We start from the raw sequence: 22,866 nt of genomic DNA on the forward strand, positions 1-22,866 counted from the left end.
CTGGGAAGTGACCCAGCAGGCTGATGTGCCTCTTGGTTTAAGACCACATAGAGCCTCCAACGCAGAAAGAACACACTTGATGGAAAACCCTAAAATCAGACCAATTGTATCAAAACTGGAGGCACAGAGCTTGCAGAGGGAGAAAAGTCAATCTCTCCTCAGCTGCCCCAGTCGGGTTCATTCTCCTCACAGGCAGCTGCCCATGTCCACTGACATGGCGCATGTCCACCCCCATGTCCGCCTGGACCTCCATGTTAGCCAGCGAAACAGCACTTGTGCCTGTTACTGGCCCATTTCTCTCAGCCCGGGCCCACCCTCTCCATCCTGCTATGCTGATGGCCTTTGTGCTCAGTCACTCAGTTGTGTCCCACTCTGCGACCCCATGGACTGTAGCCCTCAGGCTCCTCTGTCCATGAGATTCTCCAGGCAAGAATACTGGAGTGGGTTGCCATGCCCTCCTCCAGAAGATCTTCCAGACCCAGGGATCGAACCCAGGTCTCCCACATTGCAGGCAGATTCTTTATCATCTGAGCCATTAGGGAAGCCCTGGGTGTCTGTAAACTGGCTCCAGGGTGTCCCTGCTCCCTAGCTTTCACTTAGGGTCTGCAGTGAGGTTATGGAGCAGGAAAGCCACTCCTGTCTGTGTTCAGTTCACGTTGATCTTATTCCAACAGCATCAGATAGTTTCTGCGCTTCTCAGGATTCAGGGTACCAGCCCCACGGAGTCCCCACCGAATAAGCCAAGTATCAGACATCGGCAAGCCCTGAGTGTGGGCACCCAGCGCTGCAGGACCCTCTCCCCTACAAGTACCTAGAGCTCCGTAGCATCCTTTTTTCCTTAGTGATGACTGCTTCCTGCAGTTAATACTTCCACACTACTTCAGTGTCTGTTTTTGCTTTCAGCCTTCCATTACCATGTAACCAATCCCCTGAGTTATATCCCCTTAATCTGAAATACCTGAGATGATTTTGGTTTCTTGTCTAATACAGTCAATGCCATGTCAGGGGGATGAAAAGGTGAAATGGTTTTTGCAAGATTTGAGGCTTCATAGGGGGCTAAGTGGTAAAGAATTCGCCTGCTAAGCAACAGATGTGGGTTTGATCCCTGGGTCAAGAAGATCCCCTAGAGAAGGGAATGGCAACCAGCTCTGGTATTCTTGCCTAGAGAATCCCATAGACAGAGGAGTCTTATGGGCTACAGTCCATGGGGTCTCGAAGAATCAGATATGACTTAGCGACTGACCGACAAGAACTGGTTTATAAGTCCTGCCCACTTTTTAGGAATAGCATCAACAGCAGTGAACAGATACTGGGGAGTCAGACAGACTTAGGTTTACGTTCTGGCTCTGCCACTATCTGTAGAACATTAGACAAGGTACTTAAAACACCCTGGCCTTGTTTTTCTCATCCATATAAAGGGAAGTCATGACACCTCATTCATAGAGTCTTGGAGTAAAGAATGTATGAGTCACACACAAAGTGCTTCATAAAGAGTCTGGCACATAATTAGCCTTCTCTAAAGTTTTGTTTTGTTTTGTTTTACTATCATCTTTAGGTTCCCTAATCAGGAAGCATTTGCAAAAGGAATTTTCAAGTTCTGGGTTTATTCGGGAAAAGCTACTATTCCAAACACTCTATGATCCCCTGAGCTGACAGCAGAGAGATGAAATTTTGGCTAAAGGATGTCCTGGCCAGGAGAGCTGTAAGGGATATGATCAGTAATGATAGCTATGTTTAGTCACTGCCTGATCTATGCTACATGCTGTACCTGCATTTACTCAGTTGATCCAGAAAACCATCACTTAAGGTGGAGATTATCGTCTTCATTACACAGATAAGAAAAGTCAGTTTCAGGGGGCTTCCCTGGTGGCTCAGCAGCAAAGAATCTGCCAGCCAAGCAGGAGATGCAGATTCAATCCCTAGTCAAGGAAGATCCCACATGCCACAGGGCAACTAAGCCTGTGCCCACAACTACTGAGCCTGTGCTCTCGAGTCGGGAGCCACAGCCACAGAGCCCAGGAGCTGCAGCTACTGAAGCCTACACACCCTAGAGCCCACGCTCTATAAGAAGAGAAACCACTGCAATGAGAAGGAAGCCCTCGCACTTCAACCAGAGAGTAGTCCCCACTCACTGCAACTAGAAAAAGGCCTGCACAGTAATAAAGGCCCAGCACAACCAAAAATAGATTTTGCTTTCACTTTTTAAAAAAAGAAAACTCAGTTTCAGATTTTAAAAAAAGAAAACCTTGCCCCGAAACATGCCAGCAAGCAGTGGGACTGAGCCTTGACCCTCTGAGTAGTTTTGGAAACCAAGCTCTTAACTGTTCATCTGCCTGGTAGATGGAATAAGAAGGTCACAAACTAGGAGAGATCACAGATAAAGCAGGAAGGGGGGACTTACCTGGTAGTCCAATGGTTAAGAATCCACCTTGCAATATAAGGGACACAGATTCGATCCCTGCTCAGGGAACTAAGAGCCCACATACCACAGGTACAACCAAGCCCAGGCACCACAACTACTCAAGCCAATGCAGCCAAATAAATATTTTTTTAAAAAAGCAGAAAGGAATGCACAGAAGCACCATTCAGGAAACAATGACAGCGACATGGAACACACTTGATAATTCTGTTTTTGTACATGTTAGGACAGAGGTGGTGCAGTGGTGAAGAATCTGCCTACCAAGGTTGGAGACACAAAAGACCCAGGTTTGATCCCTGGGTCAGGAAGATCCCCTGGAGAAGATCCAGTATTCTTGCCAGGGAAAGCCCAGGAACAGTGTCACAAAGAGTCTGCCACGATTTAATGACTAAACAACAACAGGACAGAGGAGGTAGGGTGACTGCATCATAAGAGGCCTGGCAGCAGTAATGTCTCAGCCAGTAACAAAGGGCTTACCTGTTATACACTCAAGACCTTCACTCCCCAGGGTACCCTGAGACTCTTGAACTTTGAAGAATTCAATACAAGGAAGCCCACTGCGAAGGTCAGCTCCCAGGAGACACTCCCCCATGCACCCAATAGCCAATTCCACGTAGACTCCCAACCACCAACTGCAGCACTCTAAGCAGGTGCTGGGTTCCTTGCCCAAAGAAAACTGCAGCCCCCTGCCATCTGCATGAGGCAGTATGTCAATCCCTGGGCTAAGCGCATGCACACTGGATACACTCTCAGTCTATAACTAAAGAAAATCACTGATCACCACTAATAAAATAAGTAAGTACTTTCCATGTCCTAGGGGACTCAGCCAAGGCTCAGTTCAGTGGGGCCCATCAGCAGCTTTGTAATGAGAATGACAAGTCGGAGAGGCCTTTGGAACAAAAGAGCAGCTGGGAAGAGGTCCCACCAAACTTGGGCTATGCCAGAAATCCTGGCACAGTGACATAGGGAAGTAGAGAGGAGGGGGGTTCAAAGATAATCTAAAAATGATTGATTATTTGCATTTGCTGGAAGGGATGGTTTTACAAAAATACTCAGTGTGAAAGTATGAAAGAAGTGTTCTACTCTCGATCTCCCACCAGCTGGAAGAACTTCAAGGCCTCAGAGTATAACAGGACAATGAGGGGGAAGCAGCCCAATCTCTGAATTCAGGTGCAAAAGATGGCCCCCACCAGAAGCACCCAAAAGGGCTTTCATATTATAGAAATTAACGTGACTAACTGTAACTGCCAGGCTTCCCAGTGGTGCTAGTGGTCAAGAACCCACCTGCCAATGCATGAGACATAAGAGATGTGGGTTCGATTCCTGGTTGGGACGATCCCCTAGAGGAGGGCATGGAAACCCACTCTAGAATTCTTGCCTGGAGAATCCCCATGGACAGAGGAGCCTGGCAGGCTACAGTCCACGGGGTGGCAAAGAGCTGGACACGACTGAAGTGACTTAGCATGCACACATGCACAACCTAACTACTAAGTCACAGATTTCACACGGAGAAATTCCCTCCCCTTAATTCTTTCCCAAAGGTACCTTTCTGAAAGTCACAAAAAGGACAGAAAAGAAACAGCAGGGCAGGTCTAGAAGCCTCCTTGTAGAGGTTCCCCTGGGTGAGCATGTTGGATCATAAGTGGTGACCCCAACCTGGCAAAGGAAGACACAAGCACTTTGGAATGAGAGAGAGCTGGACACTTTCAATTAAATAGCTGGCCACTCTGAAAGCACGCCAAGCAGTAACATGCCTCGCTTGACCTGTCAGTCTCTCCCTTTTATTAATAATAGAGTGTTCATGCTTTGACTGCTGTCCTCCCAAGAATCAGATGGAACGCTGACATGATTTGGTAGCATTTCAAGGTCAGCGATGTCTCAACAGCAGGTGATGAACATTTAAACTGAAAAAAAAAAAAAAGAATATTCCAGTCGACTGGCAGCGAGAGCCTCAGAACAAGAAAGGAAATATTGCTCACATGACATTTTATCTGTCCACCCAAGCACCGTAAGAATATTTCTCGACTCATTTATCAGGGGTGGCACCCAAGATAGAAGTGGGTATAAAAGTGATTTTCTTTTCTTTAATAAGTATTGATTTTTGTAGCTACCTTACGGTAAGCCTACTACATTGATGATGCTAGCTGCTGTTAAAAATCAGCTTGAAGCTGCCAGAAGCCTCAATACAACTGAAGTTCACAGCTGGCTTGGGTAACAGCATGTGGAGGAAGCTCCTGTCGGTGACCTGCTTTCGTATACCTGGTGTATAGGACAGCCTACTTCTGTCTGTGGCCTCACCATCCCCTAAGTTTTGGGGGTTTCTTCAAGCCCAGCTAGAAAAGGAGTAAGCATGTATATAATATACACATACTTCTTATAATTCTGAGGGCTCAGAAGTGACACCTCACTTCCACTCACACATTGTTGGTGCGATCCAGTCACTGGGCCACATCTGCAAAGAAAGGAGGCAGGGATATATGGTCCCTGCTCGAGGAATTCCCTCGAAACAATTCTACACCATAGAAAAACAGACCTAACCATCAGGGGACAGCTAGCTGTCTCCAGGACAAACAGTGGGCCTGGATTTCCCCTTCTGTAACTGGAAAATAAATTTACATTTAGGCAAAATATAAATTATTAATCAGTGTAAAGGAAAAGGTTATATAAATAATAGTACAGATGGGCTGTGACTGACCACAATTTTGAGTGAAAGAAATTCAGAAAACAATATGCAAACTTATCACAAACATGAACCTTCTTCTGTTGGTGGCGTATTTTGCCTTCAAGTCTTCTACCCTTTTTATAACAACTCTGTATTAATGAGAACAGCATTTCAGTAAGTTAATGCATGAGCAGTTAGCGCTGGTCCCTCTTAGCAACAGATAGAGGTAATATTCCGTCCCAAGCACAGTTTTTCCTTGGCTATTCAGGCTGGTGAAGAGAAAACATTGGCACAGATAACCTTACAATATGCCAAGCCCAGACCCAGGGACACACATTTAAAAAGTCTTACATAAGACTTCCAATTTTTTAACAAATGCTCATTTATCCAGTAAGAAATTAATATTGGTTTCTTCTTTATCAAATACATTCTCTATTATTTTTGTTCACATGCTTCAGTTCTTACTTTCTTCCTTTTTATTCCTGTGAAAATTGGAAGTTTCTTTCAGGGCTCTTTCTTTTACTTTTACTCTCCATATCTTGCAGAGAAACTGACTTTTCTGGACAACTGTATGTACTCAGTGTATCTGTCAGGTTTGCCGCAATGTAGCTGGGTAATAAAAAGACCTTAAATGTACCAGCTCTCAAAAATAAGCATTTATCTCTCACTCACGGGCCCGCAGGCAGGCTGTGACTCAGCTGAGCTTGGCTGGGCTTGGCTCCAGGCTGCAGAATGCATTCTAATCAGCTCCACGTGTCCCTTTATTCTCCTTGAACCAGCCTCATGGAACATGTGTGTCTCATGCAAAAGGTCAAACTAAACCACACAAGCACCTGTAAGGCTCTACTTATGTCACATTCTGTTGACCAAACCAAGTCATATGGCCAAACTCAATGGCAAAGTATTTTTCGCTCTCAAAGGAAGCACCAAAGTCAAATGGCAAACAATGTAGAAAGAGCTCTCCTCTTACTGGAAGTCAGTAAAACCTGGGGAGAAAAATAACCCCATATATCTCTCAGATAAACTTCTATTACCTAAGTGCCCTGAGAAAACCCTGCATACAGGCAGCTACCTTAACTCAGGGTGCAATGGAGTGAGAAGAAATGAAGATCTTTCAAGAATTTGCTATAAAGCCAACCTGTGACCTCACCTGGAAACAGCCCAGATATATTTAACTTTTCATCAAATATCTCCTTTTGTATTTCATAAAGCTCTTAATATCAGATCTTTAAACATGACAGAAATATTCATTTATCCCCATCCACTCACATTTTATTGATGAGATCTAGCCTCTTGGCTGTATTGAGAAGGGAGCTTGGAAAGGGGTCCTTGAGACGCTGTAATAAAGAGGATCCTGAGGTTACATCTGGGTCCATCATCTGAGCTTCCACAATGAATAAATGCCTGAGGTTGTGAGGAGCAATAGCAACATATGAATGTGTTACTCGACTTAAAGAAAATATCATTATGTAAGTCATAGTATAGGTGGCTCATGACTGTTGCTAAAATCTAAAGGATAACTAAAATTTGCTGCTGCTGCTGCTAAGTCGCTTCAGTCGTGTCCGACTCTGTGCGACCCCATAGATGGCAGCCCATCAGGCCCCCCCATCCCTGGGATTCTCCAGCCAAGAACACTGGAGTGGGTTGCCATTTCCTTCTCCAATGCATGAAAGTGAAAAGTCAAAGTGAAGTCGCTCAGTCGTGTCTGACTCTTAGCGACCCCACGGACGGCAGCCCACCAGGCTCCTCCGTCCATGGGATTTTCCAGGCAAGAGTACTGGAGTGGGGTGCCATTGCCTTCTCCGAACTAAAATTTAGAAAACTCTAAAGCAGAACGCTTCAAATATTGGACCCAATCTTTCTGTTAAAGCATGATATTTTGTATACAAGAAAATATTTAGGGCTTTCCTCATGGTCTGGTGGTAAAGAATCTGCCTGCCAAAGCATGGGACACAGGTTCAATCCCTGGTCTGGGAAGATCCAGCATACCATGGAGCAGTGAGGCCCATGCACCACAACTACTGAGCCAGCACTCCAGAGCCCACAAGCCACAACTACTGAGCTAAGCACTGCGCTGAAGTCTGCGTGCCCAGAGCCCATGCTCTGCAATAAGAGAGGCCACGGCAATGAGAAGCCTGTGCACTGCAATTAGAGAAAGTCCACAGGCAACAACAAAGACTCAGAAAAGCCGAAAATAAATAAATAAATCTTATAAAAGAAAAACAAGAAAGAAAATGCTTAGACCCCAAGCCTAGTTGCTAAATCTCAGGAAACTAACCCAATGATAACAACCCAAAGGAGACGCTTTATAGTAAAGATACAAAGTACAGCTAAGAAAGGAATCCAAAATTCACACTGTATTCATAGAACTTTAGACTTGAGGTTATCATAGGCAAGTGTTCCACTAATAAGGACGTATCTGGAAAATTAAGTCTAACTGGAATGCAACATTTTAAAAGTCCATGAGTGACATTGTAAGTACAGAGACCTAAACACTAAGAATTCTACTATTCTAATCAATAACCTCTTTGAATTATAGTTTTTATATCCTTATCTAGGTTTATATTTAGGGGACGTAAGAGATTCAGGTTTGATCCCTGAGTCAGGAAGATCTCCTGGAGGGCACGGCAACCCACTCTAGTATTCTTGCCTGAAGAATCCCATGGACAGAGGAGCCTGGCGGGCTATAGTCCATAGAGTCGCTAAAAATTGGATACGACTAAAGTGGCTTAGCAGCAGGTTTTTATTTAAGTTACATCAACAGAATCAATCTAATTTTATCTTCGGCTTATTCATTTGGCAAGACTTTCACATATTCTCCCCATGTCGTTACATTTTTCCCACATTATAAATTTTTGCATTTGCTTAATAACCAATCAAGGTATTCTTTGATATGCCATAATAGCACTTCTGTATGTTAAATATTTAAATCAGTCCCATTTCTTCATATTATTTAAAAATGGTTCAATTCATTGATTAAATTTTTGTTACAAATTAAATTGAGCTCTAGGTTTTTTCCAATCAACCAATCTAATAAAATTACCCAAAATGCAGACTTCCATCCCTAAGACATGCTATTAATATTTGCCCTTTCCTTAGAGTCCTGATTCACAAAAGATAAACCTTTAGGTTGGAGTGCTTTGGGCACTTGACTGTATCAATGTGGTCAAAGCATTCCTCTTTAGAGAGATGAAAACCAATTCTGAAATGGAATAGACATTGATATCATATGCACTTGAACCTGTGACACTATCTGGCTTCCCTGGTGGCTCAGTGGTAAAGAATCCACCTGCCAATGCAGGAGACATGGGTTTGATCCCTGGGTTGGGAAGATCCCCTAGAGGAGGAAATGGTGAACCAATTCTAGTACTCTTGCCTGGGAAATCCCATGGACAGAGGAGCCTGGCGGGCTACAGTCCATGGGGCCACAAGGAGTAAGCCATGACGTCATGACTAAACACCAACGTGACGCTATCTTCCACCAGAAAGTTATCTGGCTGGTGACCACAGTAGGACTGCTTGAGTGTCCTGGCAACATGGCAGTGGGCTTCCCTTAGAGGGAGTCACCCAACAGAGAGCAAGGACATCACACTACCTTTTATGACCTAAACTCCCATGCTGCATGCTCTCCTTGTGCTTCCTTTTCCCGATTCACCAGAAGCACATCATTAAGCCCAATGCACTCTTCCAGCATCCATATCACATGTCAGGGAACATTCTAGTTAACCCTTCTTCATCACTGCCATATTCAAAACTCTCCATGCTTTCCCTTCACAGTTCCAATCAATGTCTTCTCAATAGACTGTCAAGTGAAAGTGAAAGTTGCTCAGCTGTGTCCGACTCTTTGCAATCCCATGGACTGTGTCCATGGAATTCTCCAGGCCAGAATACTGGAGTGGGTAGCCTTTCCCTTCTCCAGGGGCTCTTCCCAATAGACCATCAGCTCCTGTATAATTTGGCCCCTGCCTCCCTCTCTTCCTCATTCCCTATCACTTTGCCCTCACTTATTTGTCCTTCTTACTACAGCCTCAAGGCTTTTGCACCTACAGTTCCCTCTACCCCAAAACACTTTTATCTAAGATACTGATAAGATATTCCATCACTTCATTCAGACCAAATATCACTTCATCCTAATGGTCTTCTACCAACCCCATTTCTAAAATTGCTCTTCACCATCCCTACCTTCAGTCACTCTTCAATCCTCTCACACAATTTAAGTAAAACCACTGTGTGTGCTGTGCGCTCAGTTGTGTCCAACTCTTTGTGACCCCTGGACTCTAGCCCATGAGGCTCCTCTGTCCATGGAATTTCCTAGGCCAGAATACTGGAGTGGGTTGCCATGCCCTCCTTCAGGAGATCTTCCTGACCCAGGGATCAAACCCACGACTCCTGCATCTTCTGCATTGCAGTTGGATTCTTTACTGTTGAGCCACCTGGAAAGCCATTACCTGAAATCATTACTTAAAACGGTTACCTGACATTTAATTTTATTTCTGTTTACAGGTTTGTTTGATGTCTTCTTCATCTAGAATGTAAATTCTCTAAGCTCAAAGTCCCTATTTTTCTTACTGTTTTATCCACAACAAAACCCAGCATTTAACACACAGTGCATGAATGAATGAAAATGCTTATCCACAAACCAGATCACTATGACTGGAGAAGCGGGTATTCTGATGAAAAAGAATGACATGTCCTTCCCAGGGGGATCAAGACTGAGACTACAACCATGACACCATGGGGTTGGCAATGGTTTTCCAAAAGAAAAGCAGGGTACAATTTACTGGAAGTAATCAAAAGGAATGCAGGGCAGGCAGAAACCCTAGCTATCACCAGATTAGATTTATCCCAATCCCACATGAAACCCTGCAAATAAATGTGAAAGTAGAGGTCACAGAAAGATAGAGTAGGTTAAAGCTATTACATATATACTGTCCAAGGCACACTGCCAAAAGCCACTGTGAAGTTCATGCCAATTTCATAGACAAACACACATAACCCAGAAAGACCCAAGTACAAAATTTATCACAATGCCTGATAAAAAACTCCAAGAAGCCCAAGCACTCTGAATTAATGATCATCAATGAGGGACCCCGCATTAGAAAAGTGAAAAGCATTTTGCACAAAAACAGGCAATGAGAGCGAGGCATTAAATCAAACCGCAGTACCATGAAAAGCCAAAGTCTAGGTGGAAAGGATCATTTCTCATAAAGTAACTTTCTGACTCTGAGAATGGATTGATAGTACTATCAGTTCTTTATACGAAAGTTCCCAACAATGAATTTCCTTGTCATCATGATCTAATATTGGTTACCAGCTATTACTCTCATTCATCATGTTCTACATCCCCACCGTAGTACAAACAATATCAGGGATTTCTTCCCTCGTATTTCACAACATCTCTTGGAAGAAAGGGGTGGATTTTGTATTCAAGTGCAAACCAAAGTGTTCCAAATCTATCTAGGCTCATAAAAACTATAAATGACCTGGTTTGTGGTACACAGATGCCCAGCGGAGCTGTAAAATGTAAGGCTGGTTTGCTCTAAGCCTCCCTTGCTTTCGAGAATTTACTTCTCCTTACAATCAGATTTAAATTAGGCTGCTCCACATAAAATCAGATTGCTTCTACTTGCAGACTAGGCTGTTCATTCACGCTCCAAGACAACTTGGCTCTCATTTCTCTCCTTCTTTGATTTCTATAAATTGTAGCTACCTTTTATGGAGGGCCTGATATTTCCTGCTAAACTTCACACAATGTCTCAAACCATCAGGACAGCCCCTCAAGACAGACAATATCATCTCCATTTGAGAGACAAATCATGGTTCACTGCTGCTGAGTTGCAGCCAGATATACTACAAATAGTATGTGGCAGAATCAATCTTTCAATGATGATCTGATTCAAAAGCCCACACTCTCAATTATCTCACATTCCATCCACTGCCAGTTACACAGTTCTGCTATTACTTCCTTCAACCATTTCTTGGATGGACTATTCCAACTGCCCTATTCCAACCTTCTTCATCGCTTTATGCTTCTGCTGTGCTTAGTTGCTCAGTCGTGTCCAACTCTTCGTTTCCTCATGGACTGTGGCCCACCAGGCTCCTCTGTCTGTGGGATTCTCCAGGCAAGAATACTGGATGGGTTGCCATGCCCTCCTCCAGGGGATCTTCCCAACCCAGGGATTTGTGCCAAGTCTCCCACATTGCAGGCAGATTCTTTACCATCTGAGCCACCAGAGAAGCCTAAGAACACTGGAGTGAGTAGCCTATCCCTTCTTCAGGAGAACTTCCCAACCCAGGAATTGAACCCGAGTCTCCTGCATTGCATGCATATTCTTTACCAGCTGAGCTACCAGGGAAACCCCGCCTTGTGTTTAGATCACTACAGTCACATCCTGATTCACCCCCATAATCCCAATCTCTTTCAACTCAAAAACCTCCTGAAGTAGTATAAGCCTCGTATCAGGAAACTTGTTATGTCCCCAGTGATGTCAGATGGAGCATAGATATTTCTGCCACAGCCTACTATTGAGACCGTGTCCCTCTTCCACTGCTCTGCAGGCCAAGGTCTCTGTGACCTGCCCCAGTCCACTCCAAACTGTCTCTACCACACTGGAGTCCTGTCCCACATGCTCAGAGCCAGAGAAACAGACATAGTGAGGGAGAGAGAGAAATGGACACAGAGAGGCAGAGGAACACGGACATATAAACAGACATAAAGAGGGACTTTGACACAAAGAGACATGGATGCAAAGAGAAACACAGAAAGACTGGACATGAAGCAAGCTGGATTCCAGAATCTTGAAGCTTTCTAGGTAGAACCTCCTTATCCATAGGGGGTATGTCCTAAGACACTCAGTGGATGCCTAGAAGCACAGATAGTACTGTACCTTCTTTAGAATAGGGTTTTTTTTTTCTTTACATACATACCTGTGATAAAGTTTACCTTATAAATTTGGCACAGCAAGAGATTAACAGCTATAATTAATAAAAGATACCATTTATTGACAATATACTATAATAAAAGTTGTGCAAATGTGGTCTCTCTCAAGAAAAAGACAAAGACTTTGCAATAACATAAAAACATGTGGACAGAGAGAGACACAGAGAAACAATGAGATAGATAGGGAGGATAGAGACAGAGAAACATAAAGAAACAAAGAGGGCACTTATAGACTCAGAGAGAAATAGAGCTTTAGATCAAGACCCATTCACTCTCCACCTGACTGCTGTGGATTACTGAGCTCTCACTATTTTCAGAAGTCTTACATGTTCTCAGTGTAACCTTCTCCGTCATCTTAGGAGACAAGTACTACTATTTTCCCCATCTTATAAATGGGACAGGGACTTCACTGGATTAGGAGTCCCCACTTCCACCACAGGGGTCAGGGGTTCAATGGACTAAGATCCCACATGCTGCACAGCAGCGCAACAACAAAATAAAATAAAATGAAACACATAAAAAAAAATGGGACACTAAGGCTCTTAAAGGTTGACTTGCCTCATACATCACAGAAGAATATTTTCACCCAGGTGTGCACACCTCTCAAGGCCAAGGTGGTGGACATCCGTTCTCAACTGGTGATGATTTTTCTCCCCCAGAAACACCTGGCAACGTTTGGAGATGTTTCTGATTATCACATGAGGAGGGAAGGATACTACAGGAAACCAGTGAGTAGAGGCCAAGGATGCTGCTAAACATTCTGCAATGCACAGGCCAGGCCCCACAGCAAAGACATTGCTGGACCAAAATGGCCCAAGTGTAGAAGTTGAGAAACCTCAGTATAAACACATAACCTGATTCTAATGCTCAATTTTCCCTCATCTAACCTGTACCAGTCCCTCTTCCCTAGACATCTAAATCACCTAATGTATTTATTCATTAATCCAGCAAACAATGCTGAAGGCCTAATTAATAGGCACTGAGAAAGGAAAAAGGATGAGAACTTCGTTGCTTACAGTCTATTACAAAAAGAGACAAGCAGTATGTGAGCATAGAGACAGACCCAAGTCAATGAGTCAAGGGCCATGATACAGATGTGTGTAAAAGACCATAGGAACACACACAAGAGGCATTTAACTCAAGAAACACGGGGTCAAAATTCTTAATTCTCAATCCTGAAAACTGAAAAGTTTTCTGCCTAGCAGAGCAAACAACCAACAAAATGCAATGACAGTGTGTGAAATGGAAGAAGATATTTGCAAACTATAAATCTGGTAAGAGTAATACTCAAATAGACAAAGAACTCATAAAGAACCCAATAGCCAACAATAACCTGGGTTTTTAAATGGGCCAAGAACCTGAATAGAAATTTTTCCAAAAAAAAAAAAAAAATACAAATATCCAACAGGTATATGAAAAGATACTCAATGTCAGGATCATAGAAATGTAAATTGAAGCCACAATGAGGTATCACCTCACACGTTCTCAAATGGCTATTATCCAAAAGACAAGAGATAAGCAGTGGTGAGGGTATTAAGGGAATCCTTTGCACACTGTTGATGGGAATATAAGTTGGTGCAGCCACTATGAAAAACAGTATGCAGTTTTCTCCAAAAATTTAAAATAGAACTACCATATGATCCAGCAATTCCACCTCTCTGTATTTATTCAATGGAAATAAAGTCAATATCTCAAAGAGACATCTATACTCCCATGTTCACTGCACTATGAATAACCAAGACATGGGAATAGCCTAAGTGTTAACAGATGAATTTTTAAACCGTCATGTGATAGAGGCCTTTTATTGTATGATATGTGTGATATATATGATAGAATATTCTTCAGCCATAAAAAAGGAGTTCCTTCCAACTATTATAACATAGATAAATCTGGTGGATGTTATGCTAAGTAAAATAAGCCAGTCACAGAAAAACTAATACGACATGATGATTTCATATGCGGGATCCAAAAAAGCTGAACTCATTGAACCAGGAAGTAGCAGCAGTTGCCAAGGACTGGGGTTGAGGAAAATGGGGAGATGATGGTCAAAGGGTACAAACTTTCAGCTATGAGTGAGTTTGGGGGCTCTAATGTACAGTGTGGTAACTAGTTAATAATACCATCTGGTATGCTTAACACCTACTCTTAGCATTTCAAGTGCTCTCACCACAGACAGGCACAGAATTAGTAGCCGTGTGAGGAAAAGGATGTGTTAATTTAACTTGATTCCGGTAATTGCACAGTGTGCACTTCATGGTGATACATAATATATATCAAATTGTTACATTGTATACCTCAAGTATAATATAATTTTTATTTGTCAATGGCTGAGTGTCGAAGAATTGATGCTTTTGAACTGTGGTGTTGGAGAAGACTCTTGAGAGTCCCTTGGACTGCAAGGAGATCCAACCAGTCCATTCTGAAGGAGATCAGCCCTGGGATTTCTTTGGAAGGAATGATGCTAAAGCTGAAACTCCAGTACTTTGGCCACCTCATGCGAAGAGTTGACTCATTGGAAAAGACTCTGATGCTGGGAGGGATTAGGGGCAAGAGGAGAAGGGGCCGACAGAGGATGAGATGGCTGGATGGCATCACTGACTCTATGGACGTGAGTCTCAGTGAACTCCGGGAGTTGGTGATGGACATGCAGGCCTGGCGTGCTGCAATTCATGGGGTCGCAAAGAGTCGGACATGACTGAGCAACTGATCTGATCTGATCTGATCCCTCAGTGCAGCTAGGTGATGGTTTCCTCACTAAGTCATGTCTGAGTCTTTGCAACTCTTTGCAACTGTAAACATATGTTTCCAGTCCTCCTCTCTACCAACTGAGCTATCGAAGGGTGCACTTTCACACACATAAGTTTGTTTACTATTGTCTATGAGTCTATTACCAAAGGGCAACAGGGGTGAGGAGGGATAAATTAGGAATTTTGAATTAGTAGATACACACTAATATATCTATGTAATTGATAAATGACAAGAACCTACTGTATAGCACAAGGAGCCGTATTCAACAACTTATAGTAACTATAATGGAAAAGAATCTGAAAAAGAATATATATAACTGAATCACTTTTTGTACACTTGAAACTAGCACAATGCTGTGAATCAACTATACCTCAATAAACAAAAGGAAAAAGAGAAAAAAAGGTTTAATTAAGGTCTATCTGTAAGACATCTACTGAAAATGTGGTGAAAAATCTATATGACTAAAAGAAAAAAAGACTATTTACGTGAATTTAGCAGTGATAATGACAGCTAAGCACTAATGACAACTGGGAAAGCATCGCAAACCTTAAAAAAATGAAGATCTGGACAATGTGTTGAATGGCTTTTTGTTTATCAAAGAATGGGTTATATGCCATTAACTACTCGTTTGGTTTTGCAGCATGCTAGGATATACTGTCGGAGAAGGCAATGGCACCCCACTCCAGTACTCTTGCCTGGAAAATCCCATAGACAAAGGAGCCTGGTAGGCTGCAGTCCATGGGGTTGCAAAGAGTCAGGCACAACTGAGCGACTTCACTTTCACTTTTCACTTTCATGCATTAGAGAAGGAAATGGCAACCCACTCCAGTGTTCTTGCCTGGAGAATCCCAGGGGCGGGGGAGCCTGGTGGGCTGCCGTCTATGGGGTCACACAGAGTCGGACACGACTGAAGCAACTTAGCAGCAGCAGCAGCAGGATATACTGTGAGGAAGTGAACATCAACGGTAAGTGTGAATATTCTAAGTATCAGCTGCAGAAAAATGACATGTGCCTAGCATAAAATACAGTAATCAGAGGCATACATGTTCTGCTGATTGTGAGAGTTACACTGACAAATTTGCAAAGATAATATCTGATGAAAACCTTAGCCCTGAACAAATGTACAAAACTGGTAGATCAGCTCCGAACCAGCACTGCTTTCTCAGAAAAACATTAACAATGGAGAGCATGAAGAAGTCTTAACAATGTCAACAAACACACTGGCTTTCCTTACACATGCCAATGCCTCAGACAGCTATAAGGGAAAAAATGACAATAAATAAAAAAAAGTCACCAATCATGACACTATAGCCTGCATATCACCTGAAAACCTTTTGCTAAGTTGTTTTTTAGTCACTATGTCATGTCTCTTTTGTGAGCCATGCACTGAAGCCCACCAGGCTCCTCTGTCTGTGGGATTTTCCAGGCAAGACAAGAATTCTGCCACTGAACCACCTATGGAGCAGGCAGCCATTTCCTCCTTCAGCCAAGTAAAGAAGCCAGTCATAAAATGACACATATCACATGATGGCATTTATATAACATAGCCAGAATAGGCCAATCTAGAGACAGAAAGTAGAGTTGTGGTTGCCAGGGACTAGAAGAGATGGAATCAGGAGTGACTCCTATTGGGTATATGGTTTCATTCTGGGATAATGAAAATGTTCTGAAATTAAATACCACTAATGGCTGAATGACTCTGTCAATACACTAAAAACCACTGAACAATTTCAGTTGGTTTTGTATGGTATGTGGATTCTCTCTCATTAAAGTTGTTAGGAGACAAAAACATAGACTAATCATAAATTCTTTTTCTGACAGATTAAATAGTTATACACCAAAGGCATAAGGTAGACTGGAAAAAAAATTTTGTTTGCAGGTCTCTGTCCCAAACTTCCTGTGAAAAAAAAAGCCAGTGGTACTTACTTCCCCACATTGTGACATCTATTATAAATTCCATGACCCAGGAATCTTATGGTCTTTAAAGAATCAGGTAAAAATACTCTTTTAAAAATTCTATGCTTGCTATACTGAACAAGGAATTAAGGAATTCAAGATTTCCTTAAATAGTTCAGTCTTGAAATACAATTTACATGGTTGTTAATGTCAGAAAAATGTTGATCAAAGCATTAATAAATGCTTGACATGGATATTGAAATGAAGTTTTGAAAATGAGCTTGCATATGAAGATTTGAAGAAGGACTCAATGCACCTAACGAAAAAGATAAACAACACTGCTTACCAGAAAAAATGAAAACAGAAAGGAGCTTGTCAACGAGGAAATGTTGCGTTTTAACCGTAACACACCAGATATACTTTTCTTCGGTGACAAGGAAATGGTAGTGTTAAATATAAGTAACTATAAGAACACGAGAAATGATGAGGATGCTATTATGAATCTAGGTGAAAAAAAATCCATAGAGGTGAATATGATGAACAAGTATCATGATACAATAGTTGGCCTTGAACAATGTGTATTTGTCAGTAAACAAGAGATATAGGCACTTCACTTAATTAACAAGCTACCTTCTGGACAAAAGCTTCTAATGAAACTGATGATACTGGGAATCAGTATTATAACCAATACTGGGAAAAATGACTGTTTTAAGGCCATTGATTATAGCCACAATTTATCACATAAGAGTCCTGTTTGTATTATCAGAGGTCCAACCAAGGCAAAATGTATCTTCCTCAAAGAAGTAGATTTAAGAACATTTACTCAACATATAGGGCTTCTCAGGTGGCTCAGTGGGTAAAGAATCCACCTGCAATGCAGGAGATGCAAGAGACAGGGGTTCGATCCCTGGATCAGGAAGATTCCCTGGAGGAAGGCACAGCAATCCACTTCAGGATGCTCTCCTGGAGAATCCCATGGACAGAGAAGCCTGGCGGGCTATAGTCCACAGGGACGCAAAGAGACGGACACAACTGTAGTGACTTAGCACGCGTGCACCCAACATATAAATATGGGTAACTTTTTGCTTAGTTTGAACCCATACAAATTTGAAGTTTAACTGAAAAGTTTTCTTTAAAACATGGCCCATATTTATCAAAGTTCTAATTTTTTTCCATTTTTTTACCCCTTTCTAATTGGCAAGCTGTATTGTTTATTTCCATGCCATTAATAGTTTCCTTCCTGAAGGGGAGGAATAGAGATGCAGATGTAGAGAAGGGACTCGTGGACATGGTGGGAAAGGAGAGGGTGGGATGAATTGGGAGGTGAGCAATGACATATATACACTGCTGCTGCTAAGTCGCTTCAGTCGTGTCCGACTCTGTGCGACCCCATAGATGGCAGCCCACCAGGTTCCCCCTTCCCTGGGATTCTCCAGGCAAGAACACTGGAGTGGGTTGCCATTGCCTTCTCCAGTGCATGAAAGTGAAAAGTGAAAGTAAAGTCGCTCAGTCGTGTCCTGACTCTTCGCGACCCCATGGACTGCAGCCTACCAGGCTCCTCTGTCCATGGGATTTTCCAGGCCAGATTACTGTACCGTGTGTAAAATCGATAGCTAACGGATGCTGCTGTATACCACGGAGAGCTCAGCTTGGTGGTCTGTGATGACCTCGAGAGGTGAGATGGACCAGAGGCAGGGAGGTTCAAGAGGGAGGGGATATATGTATACACAGAGCTGATTCACTTAGTTGTACAGCAGAAACTAACACAACACTGCAAAGCAATTATACTCCAGTTAAAAACAGAACTATACACACAAAAATATTTTTCCCTTCTCTAGCATAAATACATTTCAAAAGCATGGCAGAATTCTAGGAAGAGGAAATATTTAATGTCTTTTCAAGTTAATTTTTAAGTTAGTAAAGGTTGATTATTGCTATAAAAATACAATTCACCTCCACCATATCCTGAAAACCAGCAGTAAAAATGGTGACAATTCATTTTATATACTCTTGATCTCTCTCAACTGGCTATATTCCAACCTCCACTGTTCCATGATTTAATGGGAAACTTGAGAAAGTTACTTGAATTTGATGTATCTAAATTTCCCCCAATGTAATGGTTGTGTTAATACCTAATGTACCTTGTGCCAAGGTTATGAGAATTAAATGACACAGTGGCTATAAAAACTTGTTACTAAAGATAAAGCTCTACATATAATGAAACCTAAGTTCTACTTAACCCAAGACACATTCCTCAGAACAGTAGTCTCACAAGATAACTTGAGGGGAAAAAAATGGTTTCTGAAAATATGCTTGGAAAATCGTGTCTAAGATACCTTTCCTTTAGAGATTCCAACAGAGTGTGTGTGTGTGTGTGTGTGTGTGTGTGTGTGTGTGTGTGTGTGTTAGTTGCTCAGTTATGTCTGACTCTTTGCAACCCCATGGACTGTAGCCCACCAGGCTCCTCTGTCCATGGGATTCTTCATGCAAGCATACTGGAGAGGGTAGCCATTCCCTTCTCCAGGGGATCTTTCCAACACAGGGATTGAACCTGGGTCTCCTGCATTGCAGGCAGATGCTTTACCATCTGAGCTATCAGGGAAGCCCTTCCAATTATACATAAAAGTATAAAAATCTCGGGGTTTGAAGGTATAAGAAAAGAGTCTTGTGATCAGAGCTTGGTGCTGGGCTCACACAGGCGTCAGTGCAATTCTGAGCTCTCCCATTTACTGAATGAACTTTGAGGAGGTTGTTTAACCTCTCTGAGCCTCCGTTTTCACACCTACAAAAATGGATACATGTATAAGCTGGCTTAGTCCTTTGCTGTGCCCCTGAATCTAACACAGGGATAGTTAATAGGCTATATACCCCAATGCGAAATAAAAAGGTGTTAAAAATGGAAATGAAATCATTCCTCCCTTATAAAACTGTGGAGAAAATTCAAAGAAGTGATATGTATAAAGCCCTTAACAGAATGCCTAGCACCTGGCATTGGCTACCTGATTGATGGCAGCCATAATTTCACTTGACCTTATTCTTATGAAATTTTGCCTAACTCAGATTTTTCCATAGGTTTTGGCCACAGAATTTTGTTTTTCCTTGTTCTATAGGAATGTGGATACTTTGGCACATGTTTGGGAAGGCCTTGTCGTAGGAAACTAAGAGAACACATTCTCCATTTCTCCTTTCTTCACTTTGTAAAAATTTTTTTAATTGGAGGATAATTGCTTTACCAGGTTATGTGGGTTTCTGCCATACAACAACATGAATCAACCATAATTATACATATATATCCCCTTTATGAATTTTTGCCATCGTTGGTCATAAGCCAACCGTGAGAGCTCTCAGAGCGCAATTGCTCCTTTGTCTCAGGGAATGAGAGGGTTCTTCCTGGAAATAATAAACATTCTATACACCCAAGACAGCATGCGATTAAGGGCAGACAAGTGTTATTCTCATAACAGCACCGTAAGAGTTTAGAGGTGGGAATGGTGGGAATGATGTCCGGAAGATGAATATCCCAGGTGTCCTGGGGCATGGGATATTTGAGAGAGTCTTGAGGAGGAGTAGGACTTGGGAATTTGAGAAAGATATGTGGCTAAGAATAGGAAATTAAAGTTTAGGACTGTATGTAAGGCATTTCTATAAATATTTTTGCCTCATAACACTAGAAAACAAAGCTTAAAATGCTTTCCATATGTAAGTTACTTGACTTGGTCGACCGTCCCTAATATTTGTTTCCCTTCCCTTAAATCAGCAGGAGTGATTTCCTTTGTCATCTCTGTGTGGGTTCCCCTCCCCAAAAAAGCACTGGGGACACCCACCCAATGGACCTATTCCTGCAATAGGCTTCTCTCCTAAGCCCATCTGCTTTGCCATCTTCAGCAACTGGGGAGGGGGAGGAAGGAGGTGGAAGCTCATAATTTAGAATCCCATGAGTACAGTCCATGTTTAATCGTTTTTTTTCTTTTCCAGAATTCTAGGACAAGAAAAGTAAAAAATCATTTCCAGACAAATGCCAATTCATGAACAATTTTTAGTGGCTACACAAAGCTTTGTGTTGAGAAGGACACCAAGGCTGCACCTGAGCCCACAGGAAGAATTCTGTGGTCAATTTAGTGCTGAGAATACAGGAGTGGTGACAGTCAAGAATGCCACGTGGCTGTCACTCATACAGGAACAAGCAAACCCTCATTTTCCTTTTCTCTGAGCAGTACCATGGATGCCCAGAGCCAAGGACCCACATAGCCTGAGAGTATACATCTTCCTCCTCCCCTACGACACCTATATGAATTCTGCCTGATGTTCAGTCATACACATTATCCCAGAAAACATTAAAATATTGGTGGGGTTATACGTTTTCATCTCATCTCTCCATGAATGGTGCTCTCCAGGGCAAGACCTGTTTCATTTCTCTGTGATTCCTCCTGAGCTTAACCCTGAGTCTGGCACAAGATTGAGCTCAATGTATGTATGTAAAGGGATTGAGTGAAACCAACAAAAAATTCAACTCATGATAGTCAAGAGCAGGAACAGAAAACTCCTCCTAGTGGAAAAGTTTTCTGTACTTGATTTTTGAGTAGAGGAATCTTTAGGTTCTTGAATTTATGAGAATTTACCATTTTATTCTTGTTGAGAGGTGGAAAGGGGGATGAAAGATATGTGGGAAAATAAGAAGGTACCCATAAAAGGGATACAGAACTAAAGAAAAGAAGTATGGTAATTCTTTCCTGAGTCACACTGCCAAGGCATGATGTAGTTCTCATGATGCTGAGAAATACAAAAGATCTATTAACAAAGGCCTAGACTAAAAAGTGGTCTGCATATCTAGAAATGCATGTTATGGCTTAGGAATTGTTCATTTAACCCATAAACCTGCTGTTGTTTTAGTCTAAAATCATAAATCCTTAGAGATGTTTTGGCATCGCCATTTGTTTTAAAATTTAGAAGACACAAAAGGCTTTTATAAAAATGATATATGCCATTTCTAAAAGACCATGCAGATGGCTTCGGATGGGGTAGTGGAACAACCAAATGGAACAGCAACTTATTTGAAATGGAAATTCATTTACCGGATATTGTCTCTAGTATAAGAAACATGCATGTCTTCCAAAGTTATGAATATTTGGACATCCTGTAAACATCCATCTCCTGCTTATTGTTTCCAGATTTCTGTGAAATCCGTTTTTGAGAAGTTAGTTTTCTGCCTAGTATAGTTATGACATACAATCAATTCAATAACATAGCACTGAATTTTAAAGTAAAGTTAATGTGCTTGGATATTCAAAGCATCAACCTGATTCTTTTTCTTATCCTGAAAACTCGCCTTTCAGATGAGATTTATTTTTCCTGTGCCAAGTATGGATTTTAAAATCAAAGTAATTGAAGCCATTCCATGAAGAAAAATACTTCAGGGACCCTTATAACATTTTTGTAAATGCATTCTGAAATAAGAAGCCCAAGCTTGGTGTAATCTTGAATGCGAATGCCTCCAATGAACTTGTACAGATTTCTGCAGGATTAGAATGGCCACTGGCCAGTCTCCTTTTACAGAGGGAGTAGTTCAAGAAAAAATGGCTCAAGGAAGTTAAGAAATAGTCAAGAAATAGAGCCAAACTTCCCTCTTAGTCCAGACCTTCGGCTCTACAGTGTACTGGTTACACTTGACCAACAAGGAACCCTTTCAATATTTCTAGCCAGCTATTAAAAGGAGGTTTACATAAGCTGTTACTTGTTGTTTTTGCTAATGATAAGCAACCACAACATAATATAAACTCTATGACAGCAAAAGTATGCATCTGGTTTGCTCACTGGTAACTCCAGCCACAAACAGTGCCTGGCATATGGCAGGTACTCAGTAAACTGAGGGTGTTTTGGCACTAAGCATTTGCTATGTGTTAGACACTTCACATATATTTCCTCTTTCATTTAATCCTGAAAATACACTTATGGGTTCAACTGTGCCCTCAAAATTCATATGTTAATATTCTAACCTCCAACATTACTCTGTGTGGAGATGGGGCCTTTCAGGAGATAATTATGGTTAAAAGAGATTATAAGGGTGGGGCCCTAATCTAATAGGACTGGTGTTCTTACAGGAAGAGGAAGAGACAACAGGGAGGCATGCGTACAGGAAAAGGTCATCAGCAAGAAGGAAGTCTACAACCCAAGGAGACGGGTCTCAAGAGAAATAAATCCCGC

At 42.0% G+C, this 22,866-nt stretch overlaps 1 protein-coding gene across 1 annotated transcript in view; it reads right to left on the reverse strand.

Annotated features, from left to right (window-relative positions):
• The window catches only part of LOC129635521 (uncharacterized), a 410,165-nt gene that overhangs the window by 346,487 nt on the left and 40,812 nt on the right, over nucleotides 1-22,866 (reverse strand). The window contains exon 4 of the mRNA XM_055558589.1: nucleotides 6,351-6,418. Within this exon, the coding sequence (XP_055414564.1) occupies nucleotides 6,351-6,418 (68 nt within the window). The remainder of the gene's footprint in view (nucleotides 1-6,350; nucleotides 6,419-22,866) is intronic.

Source organism: Bubalus kerabau, chromosome 20, assembly GCF_029407905.1.
Source record: "Bubalus kerabau isolate K-KA32 ecotype Philippines breed swamp buffalo chromosome 20, PCC_UOA_SB_1v2, whole genome shotgun sequence".
In the NCBI taxonomy this organism is placed as follows: domain Eukaryota; kingdom Metazoa; phylum Chordata; class Mammalia; order Artiodactyla; family Bovidae; genus Bubalus; species Bubalus kerabau.